At 44.8% G+C, this 17,630-nt stretch overlaps 1 protein-coding gene across 1 annotated transcript; it reads right to left on the reverse strand.

Annotated features, from left to right (window-relative positions):
• Positions 1-6,512: 6,512 nt before the first annotated feature.
• Positions 6,513-13,126, reverse strand: PIM3 (Pim-3 proto-oncogene, serine/threonine kinase). Its single transcript, XM_020788207.3, has 6 exons — positions 11,987-13,126; positions 11,074-11,183; positions 10,718-10,768; positions 9,889-10,252; positions 8,403-8,579; positions 6,513-8,292 (listed from the first exon to the last, which is right to left on the reverse strand). Exons 1-6 carry the CDS (start codon positions 12,069-12,071, stop codon positions 8,108-8,110), a joined length of 972 nt encoding a protein of 323 aa, XP_020643866.2. The 5' UTR covers positions 12,072-13,126; the 3' UTR covers positions 6,513-8,107.
• Between the last annotated feature and the right edge of the window lie 4,504 nt (positions 13,127-17,630).

Genomic DNA, 17,630 nt, shown 5'->3' on the forward strand with positions numbered 1-17,630 from the left:
CTATCTATCTATCTATCTATCTATCTATCTATCTATCTATCTATCTATCTATCTATCTATCTATCTATCTATCTATCTATCTATCTATCTATCTATCTATCTCAAGATAAAAATAAAGGAGGAGGTTTCTCTATCCCCTTTTTAATGTGTTAGCTCAATGAATATGTCACAGTGTTGCCACCTCAGAGAATGCCACCCACAGCTCTATTTAGGCAGAAATTAACCAACCACTTGGGCTACAGAACAGGATATTAGTTATGTATGAGGATGGCTTTAGGAGCAAACTAATCACTTCTTCTTTAAGATGGAATGGGACCGCCTCCTTTGTAAGATGTTAATCAAGTTAATTTTAAAAGTATCTCAAGGAGGCATTAATCATAGTCTTAACTGATGATGTTCTTCAGGTAAAAACCTGCATATAAACAAGATGGCTTTTTATTTGAAGTCATGCAGCTGACTCCTTGAAGCTTGTAATATATACTTTTTCTCTGTTAATAGAGACAACTGGTCAAATGCCTTTAACTTGATGTCTAATAGGTCTCACACATCTGAAAAGTCATCGATTTGAGTCTTGGTTAAATCAAAAGACATAATCCCTTTGACCCTAATTAAACTAAATCCATTCTACAATCAATTGGTTATATTTAATCTGCATAATTTTAACCCAGACAAGTGCTGAGTAAGGATCTATGGATGGTATGTTTACTTTGATTGGGAATTAGTAATCTGTTATCAATTGCATGCATTGATCTCCAATTATGTAGCCTATAAACTTTGGAAACTGAGAAATGCTGAAACTGAGTGGTCATTTAATAGTCGGCACAATTCCCCCAACTGCTGTGCTATACTCCATTGTCATCTCCTCAAATACAGATGGTTAGACCAAAACAACAGCTGGATGCTCAGAGAACACTACATCACATTTAAGCAGTGCAGCGTTGCCCAGTTATTTTACCTCTAAGCCAGCAAGTTTCACAGCTATATATTACCTGCCAGGCTCCTTTAAAAAGTATTGGAGAAGGGCCATCAAAAAGCTGGCAACTGTAGCTATGAGGTTTGTGCTGGCATTTCCTTCAGGGTCTATGCAATATTTCTATTCCTAGTGGTGATAAATTTTGGTATAAACCTGATAGTAGTAATGAGCAAAATTCAGATAAATTAAGCATATTTAAACTGCATTAAATTTAAGGTCGAATGTTAAAACATGTAAACATTTCTAAATCTCACTGAATTCCAATGGCCATAAAATATGCTTTAAAGCAGCTTTACAGCATAGCTGAGTGCCTAGGTTAAATGTTTAGATTTCCAGGATGGGGAAAATCTGGGAAAGATTGCACCCATCGCTGTAGCAATAATGTATAATGTGAAGTTAATGTATTCTTCAAAATTCTTTCACAAACATAGGTGGTAATAGCAATTTTGGCAGACGAAAGAGTTGTTAGGATAGCTTGTGATTAACGTTGAAAGCATGTCAGTGTAACAGAGACATAATTCAAGCAGATTTCCCAGTCTGAGGAACAAACATCAAAGGAATCACATGGGTAAGTTGTGAAGACCAATCACAAAAAAGGAGAGCAACCCAATTAGCAAACTGCATGAGAGGAGAAAAGCTCTTTTTGTATGCTCAGATGTGTTCCGCAGTTATGTTTTTCAACGTTTCTAATCATGGGTTATCTGTAATGTCTTTCTTTGCTCCCACTGAGCTCCCAAAGAGCTCTCAAAATGGCATCCACCACACCCTAAGGTTTCAAGAAATACAAAACCTTTTTTTCTGGAGAACAGAAAACAGATCAGCGGGGACTGATTCCAGTGGCCCTGGAATATTAAGTGGCTATTCAGGAGTAAATTCAAACCAAGGAGGATGGAATACAGCATTCTGAAAGAGAGCACGATTTTCTTGCTGGAACCCTGAACAAGAACACTTTGTGCTGCAACATTTTATTGCTGGTCCCACTTGCAATGCGCCAACTGTGTTTTTATTTCTCATCTTAACTTCAGGACTGAACTGTAACAAGTAAATGTATGTACTCAGCTTCTGTCTTGCCTGGTGAGATACTAGAAGCAAAACACACAGTGCTGTGGGCCATGATTTATTCATAATGGAATTCTTGCTACTTGGTAGAACATTTCAGATGCCTATCTGTGTCACTTTTCTTTCTTCTCTCCCCCCCCCTTTCCTTTCCTATTCTCCCCCACTTTTCTATTCTTAAAGACACCTGTGCCCAATGCCTGTGTGAAGCACTTCAGCCATAGATTGGTAAGGCACTGTGCTCAAGTTGTACCGACAGAGGTCGCTAAACCACCACACGCAAGTCGCGCCATCAGAGTTTTGCCTAAAGGCAGCCACTGAGGTCTCATGGCTGTCAGAGGCCTCTCCTTCACCTCCTGTGGCATTATTTTGTGGAAGGCGGTGTTGCAGAGAGGCAGAACCTGAGGAAAAAAGAAGAATACCGGGTGTAACTTTGGAGATTATTCCTTGCAGAAAAGATTGCACTGTCATCATGACATGACTGTATTTAATCGCAGAAACAAAAGAATGCATGAGAATAGAAATCAGTGTCAAAGTCTTCAGGAATTGCTGTTTTTCTTTTTCTAAAATGCAGAGGATTAAAATGGGTGTTCTGTATGTTCAAACTGTTAAAAGCAACCCCACTATTAGAATGAACAGTCACAGAAGACACTGGTGGGTGGGTGAGGGTGGCTGAATGCTGAATCAGTAACGAAATCGTGGCAAATGGGCTGACTTACTGTTCAGAGCTATTATGCTCACTCCTCTTCTTGCCCTCCCTCCCCCAATGCTTTCGTGCCTTTCGCAGCAATCCGATATTTTATGTGAAGATTTTCTTGGTAAGGTGATAACAGTGATAAAAGTTCCAGCTGCTTAATTGTGGTGTGTCAAGCTCCCACGAAAGGTGCCAGAGAAATCCCTTACAAAAAGCTGGCCACACAGAGTGTGCATGTTCCTCAGAAAGGGAGGGGACAGAAGGATTCCTTTCAATTCACATTTTGGAGAAAATGAAGTAATGGCACTAGATTCAGACATTTAGCCTCGTGGGATGGGGACTGGCAAATGTGGGCTTCTCTGTCGCCTTCTTCTCATAGGGTCCCCTCCAGTTCTCTGCAAATGCTCCTTGGAAGATCAAGAGGTTGTGCCAGATGTGCTAAGTTGTGGCATAGGGAAAGGGGAGGGGGATCAGTCATTTTCTTTCCATACTACAGTCCCCAGAATCTCCCAAACAGCACCACTTGAAGGGTTTGAGACCACAGCTTCTAGGGGAGAACATCTGGGGTGCTTGCCCCCAAATTGGGGCATCCTCCTTTTCTCTGTCCCACAACCTAAACTGTTCCCATAGTGTTTCTTAACGAATGCTCTGTGTGGTTTTGGGAAAGTGGTTAAAGGTCGGGACAGGGAAGGGAAAACTATATCTGAGAGCCCAGTGGTATGTCCTTTGACTCTTGATCCGGTCTGTAGATCATGAACAGTTAGCAAAGTGATCAGGAAGACCATACTGGAATAGGCTTCCACTGTCAAATTTCCATCAGGCAGACACACAGGTCTTCACGACACAGCATCCTTGAAAATGAGTCTGATTAAAATCAATAGTTCTCCAAAGAAGGTCAATAGATACCCACACTCATTGTTGGTAAAGTTTTCCTGACATGGAAAGAAAATAATGAGGTTTTTTGTTGCTGCATCTACTGTTGACACTGCTGATGTGAATAGCTGTGGGTGGGGAGGAGTGTCTGGTTAGCAGGGGGTTTATATGGGCATACAGTTAAATGTGGAGAAGCTATAAAAAGAAATGAGATTAATAGGAGCCATGGCGTTAGTTTTAAGAATTCTCCGTTATTGATTCACTGACTGGAGGGTTATGTCATCTCATCAGCTATAAAATAAGACCATGAAGTATATGTTTTAGAAAATCTGAGTTTAAAATCCTATAAACACTCTGGAAAAAAATCCTTTTTAAAAAACATGTAATTCAATTTTTAGATTACTGGGCCTGTATTAATGTCTGGGGGTGGGCAATTATGGCCCCCTAAACATGATTGGACTACAACTCCCATCAGCTCTAGCCAGTGATGTAGCCAATAGTCAGGAATGAAAACAGTTGTAATCTTGTCACAGCTGGAAGCCCACATCTCAGCCACCCTAATGTTTTGCATCACGACTTCTAGCCTGTTCCCTCTACTTCTAACCATCAGTTGCTGATAACCTAATAATGCTGTTCTTCTCTTAATGCATAGGTTGGAGTCTTGGTAGAGGTGGCGACATACTATGAGGTAGGTATGTGCATGTTAGAATTCTGATCCGCTGAAGAAGAGTATTTTTCTTGAAGAAAATTACTCTTTTTTGGTACTACAAACTCCAGAATCCCCTAGACCAGTGGTGGCGAACCTTTTTGGGTTCTTGTGTCCAAACTGAAAAAAAACCCCAGTGAGCGGTGTGCCGTGGTAGTGGTGGAACCAGAAGTGGCAGTGGAAGGGGGAATCCCAGGCGCAGAGGTGCCTCGAGACTCCACTCCGGATCTGCCTGCTAAAGTGCCAGCACTGCGGCTGCAGCCGCCTTCTCAGGTTTGGCTACACGGGGGGAGGAGAGTAGCAATCTGGCGACTTATGGCTTGCCTGCCTGCAGAAAGGGCTCCGCATGCCAGCTGTGGTTCGCCACATGTGGTTCGCTGCATGCCAGCATAGGTTCACCATTGCTGCCCTAGACCATGCTCGCTAGAGAATTCTAAAACTGCATTATTAAAAAATAGCTGAAAGACAGGGGAAGGGGGGAAAGGACCCAGAAAACAATGAAAGAAACAAGAAAAAACTGGAAAGGGCCAGAAGCCCATTTCTGGTTTTGAAAAACAGGTACTTGTGTGTTAAATACTGTCGGGCCTGAACATGAATTGTTCCTTCTGGAGGCTTTCTGGATTGGGAGAAGTGGATGTTATTTGTGGGGTGGAGGGATTAGGGAAAACCATCTTCTGATGGCATCAAAGGAGATAAGATTTATTTTGGAGGGATATACACTTTGCACACCCATGAAATGGAAAGCTGCTGCCATTTGGGTCAAAGTCAAGTTGAGCTACAGTAGGCAAGATTGAAAGGGATGCAGGTAAGACTGGGGGTAAAAGTGGGGGCTTTTTTTTTGTAACAACTGACACCCTTGCTATGCATTCATTGGAATTTACCATGCAGTGAAACATGCACATATGGATATTCTTATCCTAACCCACTAGGGATCAGAAGCGATTAGTTTTGTAAAAGGCACGATTGTTTCTTCAAAAATTGGAAGAAATGCTTCTGCCACATGGCGCATGCTTGTAGGACAATGGCAGGTGTCTACCTAGCCCTGGTTGTGTAATTTGACACTAACCCAGAAAAGCATGATGCTCCTAAAGAGAAGTTGGTTTTCCACTTAATGGAACTAGAACACAAGGACCGAGGCTATATCTGTGTTTGATTCCCCATTGTGCCTCCTGCAAGTAGACCCAGCCTGTGTGGCCTTGGACAAGCTTTTAAATAGGTTTTTTTGGGGGGGGGGGGGTCTGTTCTTGATCAGCAGTAACAGTCCCTCTAAGCTGCAGGAGTGCACAGCTCCATCGGGCACACATAGCCAAGCGACTGCATCTACCCATTTGCTTCCGTTTTTGGCTGGAACTCCACGTGCAGGAGGCAGAGCCTCTGTCTAGAACTCTGGAGAATTAGAGGGAATGTTGATCAGCAGTCATGAGAAATAGTACCATTTTTTTTCTTTTAATGTTTAGTGGCAGAGAGACAGTCAGATTTAAGCATCACTTTATTCATCTGCCCAAATATAAGAAATGTAATTTGCTGATAAGCAGTTAAATTTGGGAAGTATTTATGTGCTAGCATAAATGAAGGACATGTTTATGTATTTCAGTAGGCAGGACACACATTGTAATGCAAAGGAGCAAAGCTATCCTCACTTAGTTGCTAGAAGCCACATGTACTGTAGATTGAGAGGAGAGCAAAAAGGCCCTTCTTGCAGTGGTCCTAGTAACCAGCACAACTGTAAACCAATTACAGTGGACCCTCTACTTACGGAATTAATCTGTATTGGAAAGGTAGCTGCAGGTTGAAAGATCTGTAGGTCGAGTCTCCATTGACCTACAATGCATGGAAAACCAATTAATGCCGTAACCGTCCATTTTTGTTCCATTTTGGTTTTTTTTTTCTGGTCTGCAGGTCGATTCTCCGGCTGCAAGTCGAACCTAAATTTTGTGGCCAGAGAAGTCTGTAACTCAAAAAGTCTATAAGTCGAGCCATCTGTAAGTCAAGGGTCCACTGTAAACATCAGAACCATGCCACTTACTGGGGCCACTGTAGCCTTTCTAATGCCCAGTTCCTATTGCCAATAGCATAAATGTCAAAAATATATATGAAATGAAGCCCCATTGTGCTCAGTGGGACTTAACATGGAGGAGACACCTACAAGGCTGTGTTGAAACAGATGATGTGGTGGAATATTTTTGAAGCCAAAGGAATACATGACATGATTTATCTACAAAAAAGTTTAATTGAAATACCTGTATAAAAAAATATGATCTCCATACATTTCACACTGTTAAACAGAAGAAAAGAAAATCCAAATCCAAGCTGCATAAATGCAACCAGATCACAAAACACACAGCTATTAAAATAAATTAATGTTTATGACTCTGCCACGCTTCCTTCCAGAGCCAATGCACAAAGACTGTACAATGTCAATAATTTAAAACCCTTCCAAACAGCATTACTTTACAGTTCTGGTATGTAAATAATACCAGACAAAAAAGGCATACTAACTTTTAAAGTCATTCTAGTTCCCTTAAATTAGACTTTGTACAACAATTTTCCATCTTCCAACCAAAAACAAAGAAAAAAAACCCAGGTATGGTCAGACTTCAGTTCTTCTCTTGAAACCACACACACACACATACACACACAAGAAAAAAAGGAAAAGGAGAAAAGGAAAAGAAATGAAAAAGAGAGAAACAGGAATGCAAAACCAAGTTGTGGACCAACTGTAAGAATTTCCATGGCAGGAGAGAGAAGCACAGTGTTGAATAGTTCTAAACAAATAAATTAGCTAAAATAAATAGCCACAAATAAGACTGTGAAAGGTCATCTAAAACTCCAGACAATAAATAAAACTGTATAATACATGGAGGGGTGGGGAACAACCCAAAATGTACATAAACGCATTATACAGGTATGGAAAAAACACACACAAAGTCCTTGAATATTGCATTGATTGTGCATTTAACATGCCCATACATACTTTAAGACTTGCAGGTTGAGGGAGTTGATAAGGGGCCTCTTTTTTGTTTGCTTTGTTTGTGCCCAGTGGTAGAGATGATGAAATGAAATATGAGAGTGTTCCTGATTAAAACAGCTGAAAACCTGTGCAGCCTATTGGAAATACAGTGTGGAGCAGCAGAGGTTGTCTCTTAGGGTGGGGTGGGGGTCGAGGAGGGCTGGGAGAGAACTGGGGAGGAGTGAAATGTCTGTGTTCAAGTATTCCATCGCCAGTGGATGGGACTACTTCATTCAATCACTGAACATCTTTTCCAGTGCATTATAGGAACTGCTCTCCCCCTTCCTCCAGCACTTGGAGGGACTCAAGGGCATCAAATCCTATAATGTACTGGATCTTCTTTGGACATACACAGCTCAAAAAAGAAAGTCCCACTGAAGCAGCTTTCAAAAAGGCACTCAAAAAAGCAAATAAAATCTAGTCCAGGCTCTATGAGAGCAAAAAGGTTACCATGTTATTGAAAGAGGTCACTGCTTTTCTTAAGAAAAAGGTCAGTCTCGTGACTAAGCACTGGCCTGCAAACTCCCAAACGTCCGTGTTTCCAAAGGAAATCGTTCATTCCAAAGCAGAAACCAGCAAAAAAGGGGGGGAAAATAAAAATCAATTCCCTCTGAAAAAAGATTCAAACTACAGGATAATTAATGCATTTGTTTTTCCTAGCCCCTCCTACATATTGGCAGCAGCAGCAACAGCAGCACTCTGGTCTTTTTTGTTTGTTTGTTTGTTTTCTGGTTTATTTTGCTTTTCCTTTCCTCCTGCTTGTAGCTCCCCTCCCCTTGCAAGGTCCTCAGTATTTCACAGGCTCTCGTTGCTCGAACTTGTGCTGGACACATCAGTGTCAATGGTCCGTAGCCTTATGTCGCAATCTTCTGACTTCACAACTTCTGATTTGTGCATCCACGGGTGGTCAAAGATTTGCTCAAGGGTGGGTCTGTCAGAAGGCCTCAGTGAAAGGCACCATTTGATCAGCTGCTGGCATTCTGAAACACATTTGGGAAACAGATTAGGAGATGGGAGGTAAAAAAAAGGATTGAAAGGAAGCGGGTGGGCAAGCGAAGAGTTGTTACAGGGCTGGGGAATCTAAGCTTACCAGGTGAAATTCTTCTTCGGAAGTATAGCCGCCCCCTCAAGATCTCTTCGTCTTGCTCAAAAGGAATGTCTCCACAGACCATGTCGTACAGCAGGACACCCAATGACCACACTGTGGCTGACCTTCCATGGTATCTGTGGTAGCGGATCCACTCTGGGGGACTATACACTCGTGTTCCTGCAATGGAAAATAAGACTACCCTCAATATTATCCAAAAAAACTGTTCCTTTATTAGAGGAGTGTTAAGCGGACATTTCTCCGAAGCCTGTATTTTCTTTTAAAAAATCCACAATATATACAAACACATTTGAAAATTCTAGAACTGGAATCATTCCTAGTATTATATCATGTTTTAATCTGGAACCTTTGGTCATGCTGTTTTGTTACAGTGGATAACGCAGCTTCCCATCAGCTGACTGTTTACTAACATAAAGCTCCCTTGCCCCGACCACGTGGCGTCTGCAGCACCGCACCAAAAATAGACACAAAAGGACAAAGGGAGAGGACGAAAGGAGAAGGGAGAGCGAGCGAGCGAGAGGCAGGAATGAGAAGAAAAAGGTGAAACTCAGGTCTCAGTTGCTATATATACATATACACAGCTAATCGGCTATAATCAGTTCCCAAAGCATGTTAAAACAGAGCCATTTCCTTTTTTAAAAAACAAACACATTCAGAATAGTAGTAGTAATAATAAAAACGAGCAGCGAAATCTGCCTCCCGCATAAAGAAACGGTTAGCAACTGCCCTCCCTCTGCACTGAGCTGTTACTTGGATACCAAATAAAAACTGGAATTTGTGATGCTGAAGGTCACATGGCCATGAGGCTCCAGTTTCACAACAAACAGATGTTAAATGCTGCAGCTGACTAAGGAAGGAGGAGTGAAAGTCCCTCATTTCTCTCTCTCTCTCTCATTCACCTTGAAAGGAAAAAAAGTATCTTTCACCAGTAGATGAAAGGAAAAGGCTTGATCTTTGTTTCAATACAAAGAAAGCAGTATGTGTTTAAATTTAGGAAGTTGCAAAGGAGTGGTGCATTTCTTCTACACCCTCAATCTGCAATGCGGGATTTCTAAACTGTCATATAGGAAAAAGGGATTGGGCAGAGAATTGGGGATGGTGTGGGGGCAAGAAGCCCAGATAGGCACACTGGCACGAATAAGGTTTGAATCAACCATGAACACATGGCCTTCTAGGAAAATGCTTATTTTTTTTTAAGGCAAGGAAAATATAAACTGCTGCGTCACTACCTGGAATCACCTTTTTTTCCCTCACATCTTAACCTCCCTCCACAAAACCACCTCCCATGAAACTGATTTAATTACCACTGGCACTGTTACTAGCTGCTGCAGCAGAAATATCTTTTATAACTAATGGGTGGTACAAATGTGACTAAGATACAGGGAGATGCATCAGTAGAAGCACTGGCATGGCGAAATGTTTTCAGACTCACACATGCACACACACTGTGGATGGGAGGGGCACCTACCATCAAAATCAGTGTACACAGTGTCCTTGAGGATGGCTCCAGACCCAAAATCGATCAGCTTCAGTTCCCCTGTCCGGAGATCCACCAAGAGGTTCTCGTCCTTGATGTCCCTGTGCACCACACCACAGTTGTAGCAATGGCGCACCGCCTCTAGCACTTGCCGGAAAAAGCCCCTTGCTGTCTCCTCATCCAGGGCTCCCTTCTCAGTGATGAAATCAAAGAGGTCTTTCACCAGGTCTGGCCGTTCCATGATGATCAAGTAGCCGTCTGGTCTCTCGTACCAATCGAGCAGCTTGATCACCCCACGGAAGCCTGAACCCACTTTCTTCAAGAGAACAATCTCCAGGGGCACCATTACTCCACCCTAGGAGGAGGGAGAGCGAGAGGAGGGGGGGGGAAAGGACAACATTATTAAGGCTTGGAACGCCATGTAAGAAGATGGGAGGGGGAGGAGAAGGGAAAATCCCCTCTCTTGGCCATTTGAAAACAAATCACACTGCCTGAATGGAAACTCCAGCAGCAATGCGGGGAGTGGGAGGGGGCTGGGGAAATCCACAGCCGCTCCGCTGGGTGTCGCTGGGTGTCTCTGTTGCCGCAGTCAAAAGGGGGAGGGCAGGGAGGGGAGCAGGAGGGCAGCAAAACCCCGCCAAATTCTCCCCAAACGTAAACAATAACAGAAGCCTGAGAGCCAGGCGGCAACATGGACGGCCGGGAAGGGGGGGGGGGGGGAAGGCATACCAACAATAGCTGATTCTCCATATGAATCTGGGGAACATGTAGTGGTGCAACCACCTCCCCCCCCCTCCAACAACACCTAATGGGTACTTACTATTGTGCCCCACTCGGTCACTCTCTCCTTCACCACATGCTTCACGGCAACCTGGATGCAAGGAAGAAAAATAAGAGATTAAGAGGCTGAGCGGGCTTGGGGAGACCAAGGGTAGATATTGAGCCTGTTGCTTGTGGGAAGAAGGGGGTTTCAGGATCACCCCAGATGTAGATGCCTCCAGGTGTCGTCCTCCCCCCACCCCGGGGTTGGGATTTCCAGCCTCCCTCTGCTCCTCCCCCCCCCCCGAAAAAGAAGAATCGTCAGGCGCCTCGGGTGGGAGTGGGGAACCCCCCCACCCACAACAAAAGCCTCGTGGCTGGGGGCGGGGAAGGGTGAACTGAGGAGCCTCCTCTTACCGGCAAGCCATCTGCGATCCTGTTCCCGGCATAGACTGTACCAAATCCCCCGCTGCCCAGCACGGAGCCCACTTGATAGATTTTATCGAACGGCTCCTTCTCCACTTTCACTGGAGGCGGAAAGCAAAAAAAGAAAAAAAATTAATATATAAAGGGGGAGAAGAGAGCCGGCGTCAGTACAGAAGGGGAGGCAGGGAGAGGCGGGGAACGAAAGGAAGGGGGGGAAAAAGGAAAAGAGAGAAGAGATTGCAACCCATGTTTTGACGTAGGATTAGGGGGAACAGGAAGCAATTTCACCCTAGGGCGGGAAAGAACATGGTAATTGTGTGTGGCTGGGCTGGCTTTGCCTCCCTCTCCCCAGCCAGAAATGCATGTGCGGGGACACACACAAACACAACGATCGATTCGTGGGATGATGGGCGGCAAAGAGGGAAACACCACAACTCCCAAGCCGATGGCAAGGGGACCTGCTCAGCTCTCCGCTTCCTCCTACCTACCCCCCCCCCCAAAAAACACAACCGCTCCATCCTTAAGCGAAATTATCTGAAACGTCACATCATCGCTCTCCCCCCCCCCAACGCCACTCCCAACTAAGCGGTGTTATAACAACAGACAATTCACAGGAACCGGACTAGGAGCGGAGATTTAAAAAGAGAGAGAGAGAGAGAATCCACCTCAATGGCTGAGACCGTCGTCGGAAAAGGTGTTCTCGGTGCCACGCAAGGTCTTTGCTCGGATAACATTCACGCGTCTCTCTCCCCCCCCACCCCGCGTCTCCCGCCAATCGCGGCTCTGTCTACACGCAGATAATGCCCTAAAAACACGCGATCATCCACTCCGCCCGCACTACCACCACCGCCCCCCCCCGCGCCTCTAAAACTAAGCCAGGGAAAATAACCAGGGATTTGTTTACCTGGCTGGAGGATCTTCACCGGCAAGTGATCCATGCTGGTTGGGTTGCAAAGGTGAGCAAGTGAGCCAAACTTGGAGAGTAACATCTTCCGAAGCGACCACCAAAGGAGGGGGGGTGAGGAAAAAAAAACACGAAAAACCCGCTAGGAATCGAGATCCGAGTGCTCTTTTCGGTTTGGAGATTCAATGCAACCGGAGAATTAAAATGATAATAATAATGAAGAAGCCCTTCTCACAAAAGTATCTGCTGATGCCCGCAATTGAGAAGAGCCAGGGGGAGAAGCAGCCTCCTTCCCAAGATTGGGAAGGAGGGGGAAAAAAAAGAAGACTTGTAAGCAGCAACTGTCTGTGGATCTCCCTTCTCCCTCTTTCCTTTCCCCCTCCAAATAGTTCAGAATAGTTCCTCTGAGGATGATATCTGTTCCTCTCTCAAAAAGCAGAAATCGGGATTTCCGGCGAGAAGGAGTAATAATAATAATATAAATAATAATAATAATACAGCAGAATCCAGGTGAAAACTGAACTGCGTCCTTTCGAAACACCAAAATCCCACACGCGCTTGCAAGGAGTGGGGGAATATAATAAAATGAAGAAACACCACGATCTCCTTTGCTCGGTTCAGCCGCAGACAACGAGTCCTAATTTTTCCTTCTCTTTTATTATTGTTGTTGTTCTCGTGGTTTAAAAGGAACCCATCCAAGCTGGAGCCTGGCGACGAAGGTATATAAAAAATCCACTCCTCTGGTCTTTTTTTTCCCCTCTTAGAAACTGCCCGTGTGGTGACTCTGAATTCAATCCAGCACCGCAGTGAGACCGCTCGCCCTACCGAGCAGCAGGAGCAGCAGCAGCAGCAGCAGCACCTCCGCCTCCGACCGATACTGCTCTCTTCTGGGCTCAATTACACGGAGGAGCTGCCTCTTAACTCTCAATATTTTGGTGGGGGGGGGAGGGAGAGAGAGAAAGCGCAGACACGCACGAACACACCAATATCCCTCCGCGGGGGGAAAGAGGTGGCAGTGGGGACACGTCCCTTCTTCCTTGCTTGCTTGCTTGCTCGCTCTCGCGCCCTCCCTCCCTCCCTCCGCTCAGCAGAGGATTTCGCGCGCGCGCTCTTTCCCGCTACCTCAAACGCTCGGACTGCGGAACCTCGCCCCGTGCGATAAAATACAAGGGGCGGGGCGCCCGGGCGGGGCGCCCGTGGGGCGGGGGAGAAGGGAAGGGTATATGAGGGCTTGGAACTATTTGCTTATAGTAAGAGACGCGCAAAGTTACTGTCTGAAAAATTCTCTTCTCGGTATTATACTGCCGAGGGAGGGCGAGCGAGCGAGCTCGAGACCAGAGGGGGGGAAAAAAGGGGGAAGGTTCTCTCATTTGCATGCGCTGGAGTCTCTGCCCAATGAGAGGGGCGGCTTTTCAAAATGAATCTCTAGCTCCGGCCAGTCAAGGAAAGGCGGATTTGTATATGCATAAGAGGAGGAGGGGGGGGCGGTTACGAGCGGCAGGGCGGGAATTCCTAGGCGCGCCTTTCTCTCCCTGGCGGTGTTGGGGAAGGTCATTCTCAGTGGAGTTGAGACCTTGCGTCTCTGAAGCGGGAAATTTCGGGGGAGTCACTGAAGGGGGGAGGGAAGAGATTGGGTGGGTGGGTAGGAGGCAGAGAGGGATCCCGTGAGCCCCGCCATGATCTCCATACTGGGGATACCTGCACAGGGAGGGGTTTTCTTTTTCCTTGAAAAAAAAAACCACACACACTAAAACACACGTTCCGCACCTCAGCTAAACGAAACAGAAATCCGCGTCATTGAGGAGGGTTCTTCCACAGACTGCAAGCCTCGCGCTGCAGCATTTTAAAACCCCCCCCAAAAATCCAAACAAACTCAAAAACGCATGGGAATGTGGGAGAGAAACCCTTCAGGTTGCTCTTGGTATCTCGTCGTGGCCGCAGAGACCCAATAATAAGAGAAGGCTAATATTAAAAACCCGAGGCGACACCCCATCCCCCCTGATAATGTGGGAACCCAAGGCGTAAAAAGATAAAATCCTACACCAGAGTGCGTGTTCCCTTTCACATCCATATGGGTGGTGTAAACTGCTAATTCTTTAGTATTAATGGTGGTGGAGGAGGAGGGAATTTATAGGCAGGGGATCTTCCCCGTTTCACCTGTAAACGGTGTGTAACTTGTATCGTCTATGTGGTGTAATCTCTTGTCACAGCTGCTTAACACTGCAGACCAGCTCCCCAGAAAAATCGGGGCTGCCGCCTTCGGGGAGAAACGGCAGCTCCCAAGAGTCAAATGTACGTGGATATGAAATCCACCTTTAATGCCTGCCACTGAACGTCTCTTATTACCAGGAGCATATTAAATTCTTCAGATTATATCTGCAATATCTTGGAGGAGTGTAAGATTTCCTTTCTCCCTAAAGAGAGATTCATAACAAGAGCGAGCAAAGTGACCCCCCCTCCCCGCCGTCGCTCCACAGGCAGACACGCACACACACACACGGTCTTATTTTGTCTAGAAGCGCTGGCTGGCGGTGGAAATCCACCCAGCAGCAGCAGCAGCAGCAGCAACAGCCACCCACCCACAAAGAAGCTCAGAGACATGCACGCGCCGCGCTGTCTCACGTTTGAATTCTTGCTTGTACTTAAAAGGCGACGGGCTCCCGGTCGTCTGGAGCCCAGCCGCTGTAGCGCCTCTCCTTTTCCACAGGGGGCGCCAAGTCTACAAGGAAAAAAGAACATCCTCCGCCTCCTTCCTCGGCCGCCGAAGGAAAGCCACATGGCCGCGTCATCTCTCAACCCTGCCAAGCCTCGCTCTGTTGGGAAAGCAGTTTTACGCTGATTCTGGATTATTATTACTTTCTTGAAAGCACGAATAAAAAAGATCCTCGGCCTTGCAAGGAATAAATTTTGCAAGCCTGCTTCAGTGAGGCGTTGCGAGCCTGGCTTAGCAAACCCCACGGATGCAACATCGAGGAGGGGAAGGCTTAGATTTGGAGTCCTAGTTATGAAGGATCGGTTGCTGGAGAGACCAAGGATTAAAACGTGTTGAGGCGAAAAACTATGTCAGGTTTAAAAGGCCCCCGCGGGATTACAACGCATGTGTATAATTCTAAGAGCGTTGTAAAACTTGGAAACCACACTTGCCCTAAACTGCAGTTTGCTCGGTTTGGGCTTCAGTCTGGAAACTGGGTGTGGCTCTTTTGCAAGGCTGTTCTGAATATTCAGCCTTATCTCCTGAGAACTGCCCTATCAGACTGATAGCCCACCTCTTCCATGGTTCCTGATGCACCAGTGAGCCAGTCTGGTGCTGGTGGGAAGGCCACACATAGGAAGTGAGCACAGCAGGGCTGGTGGTCCCCAGTGGTCATTCAGGGACAGATTGGAGTTGTAGTCTGGAACACATATCGAACATGACAGGTAAGCACTGATAGAGTAGCTGCTGCAGGGTCACCAAAACGGAGGACATGGAGAAGAAGAAACATCAAAAAGGAAGAAATTCTTCACAAAAATAGACATTTTTGCTTTAAATTTGCACATGCTAATTCAAATTAATATATGTAAATATTACATTAATCATAAGAATAAATATATGCAGATATCACTGTTAGACGTTCTTCAGTCAAAATACATTACTGCTCACCACCATATCACGAGATTGTCATGTAACCTGTGACCTTGGACACAGCATCAGGATAAAGATAGTGTTTAAAACAAATAAGACATTCTCTTTAACAAATCTCAGAAATACCCTATGTCATGCAGTTTCTGCAGCTTACTGATGTGCTGTGTGAGTGTGTGTCTGTAGAAAATGAACAAAGGTCACTGTAGCTTTGTTAAAATATCTAGCTAGGCAACAATCAGTTATTTTACAAGAATGATCTGAACCATGCTTTCAGAATGCCCACTCCTGGGACTGACTTCACATCTGAAGTTCAAACAGAATTGACAAGTTGTGCCATATCCTTCCTGGTGCTTGTCAAGTTTTACTAGTGTGTATGGTTTACATCTTTTTTTACAAAATGACCCCATTGCCAACACTTGCTTAAAAAAATGAGAGGGGGCTAATTAGATAAAGTAGAATGTGTGGGATAATTGCACACCCAGTGGGAAACCAAATTTGTTTTTGAACAATGCCCAACTCGCGCCCATTGAGACATATGGGTGTCCTACAAACTAGCAAACTCACCCTGTGTCTAAATCATTTTGTATCAAAAATGGGTTTGCCCAGACACACAGGATCTCTAATTGAAAAAAAAATCCTAAAGGGATGGGAGGAAATCTCCCAAATAGCCTAATAAGGGCAGAGCATGTTTGGTGGCACAAAATGTTGGGTAACCATTGAGGGAGAGAGAATGGGAAACTGGTCTGGTTGTGGGGGAACAGGGTATCTTGGATGGGCATGGATAATGGGCTGTGAGTCCTGAAGAGTAACACTCCATGTGCAACAACTTTGTGCAAGCCCCATTCATACTATACTAATACAAATTTGCAGGCCAGAGTAATACCCTTCCGCTTTGATTTGGACATTGACTTGGCAAACAGGTATGAATTTTTAAAAAACAACAACAAAGCAAACCAAAAAGTGGCAGACTTTATTCTACATTTATTGATTAACTGATGTTTTCTGAGCCCTGTTCCAAAATTCAGGCCTTCAGGAACACAAATTGGGACTCAAAACACCACTCTCAATTCCTTTCATGGCCCTGAATCTTGCTACATCCCCCCCTTCCATTCTTGCCAGTGAAATTCTTTTAAATCTTTCTAGGATGAGCTCTAGTACTACTGGGTTCAGTACTCTTTGAATGAAATAGCAGTGGGGACGCTGCGTTCATGTGTAACACACACTCATACTAGATAGCATGTAGGGGCAAAGCGGCAGTCAGCTTTTTCTGCCCACTCAAGAAAACTCACAGGGTGTGGATAGCCACTTACATATCGCAAAAAAAGAAGACATGCATCACTAAAATGGAGGACAATTCAAATGGAGGACTGCCCCCCCAAAGGAGAACATATGAACACCCTAACTGATAGCCTTGTTTTCCATAGATATTTCCAGTGCTTCTTTCAAACTATCTGGGCTCATGGCCATTGCTATATTTTATAGAAGTGATTTACATCGTTCCATCTGTGTGTCTTGTATGATGTGATAAAGTTTTTTTACCTGTCTTTAGTCTGTCATCATTCAGCTTCATTGGAGAACCTGGAATTTAGTTATGCATAATGTTAGACATCTTTATCCCCTAGCCGCCTTACTTGTCTTTTGTCCAATCAAAAATATTTATATCAAATATGGTAAGCTTTCCTCATCAAATAAAATATTTGTTCAAGCCCTTGGTCATTTTAGTTGCCCCTTGTATAACAGGTTGGTTTTCTTGGGTAGCACAGTTAAGTATAGTGAAGCTTATGGCACATTTTATCATGGCCACCAGCTCAGCACATGCTAGGTTTTGCTAGAATGTTTTTCCCCGAAAAATCCTCTGTCAACACTTTGTTTAATTGCATGGATCAGTTTGGGACTATAATAGGGATAGAATTTCAACATATGAAGACTAGTCAGGTATGCAGATGCTATTGCCCTTCCATTATCCATCAGCATCGTTGAGCATTGAAGATCCATTTTACTTCAGGGTAGGGAAGGAAGAAG

Source organism: Pogona vitticeps, chromosome 5 (genome assembly GCF_051106095.1).
Source record: "Pogona vitticeps strain Pit_001003342236 chromosome 5, PviZW2.1, whole genome shotgun sequence".
NCBI classification, from domain to species: Eukaryota; Metazoa; Chordata; class Lepidosauria; order Squamata; family Agamidae; genus Pogona; species Pogona vitticeps.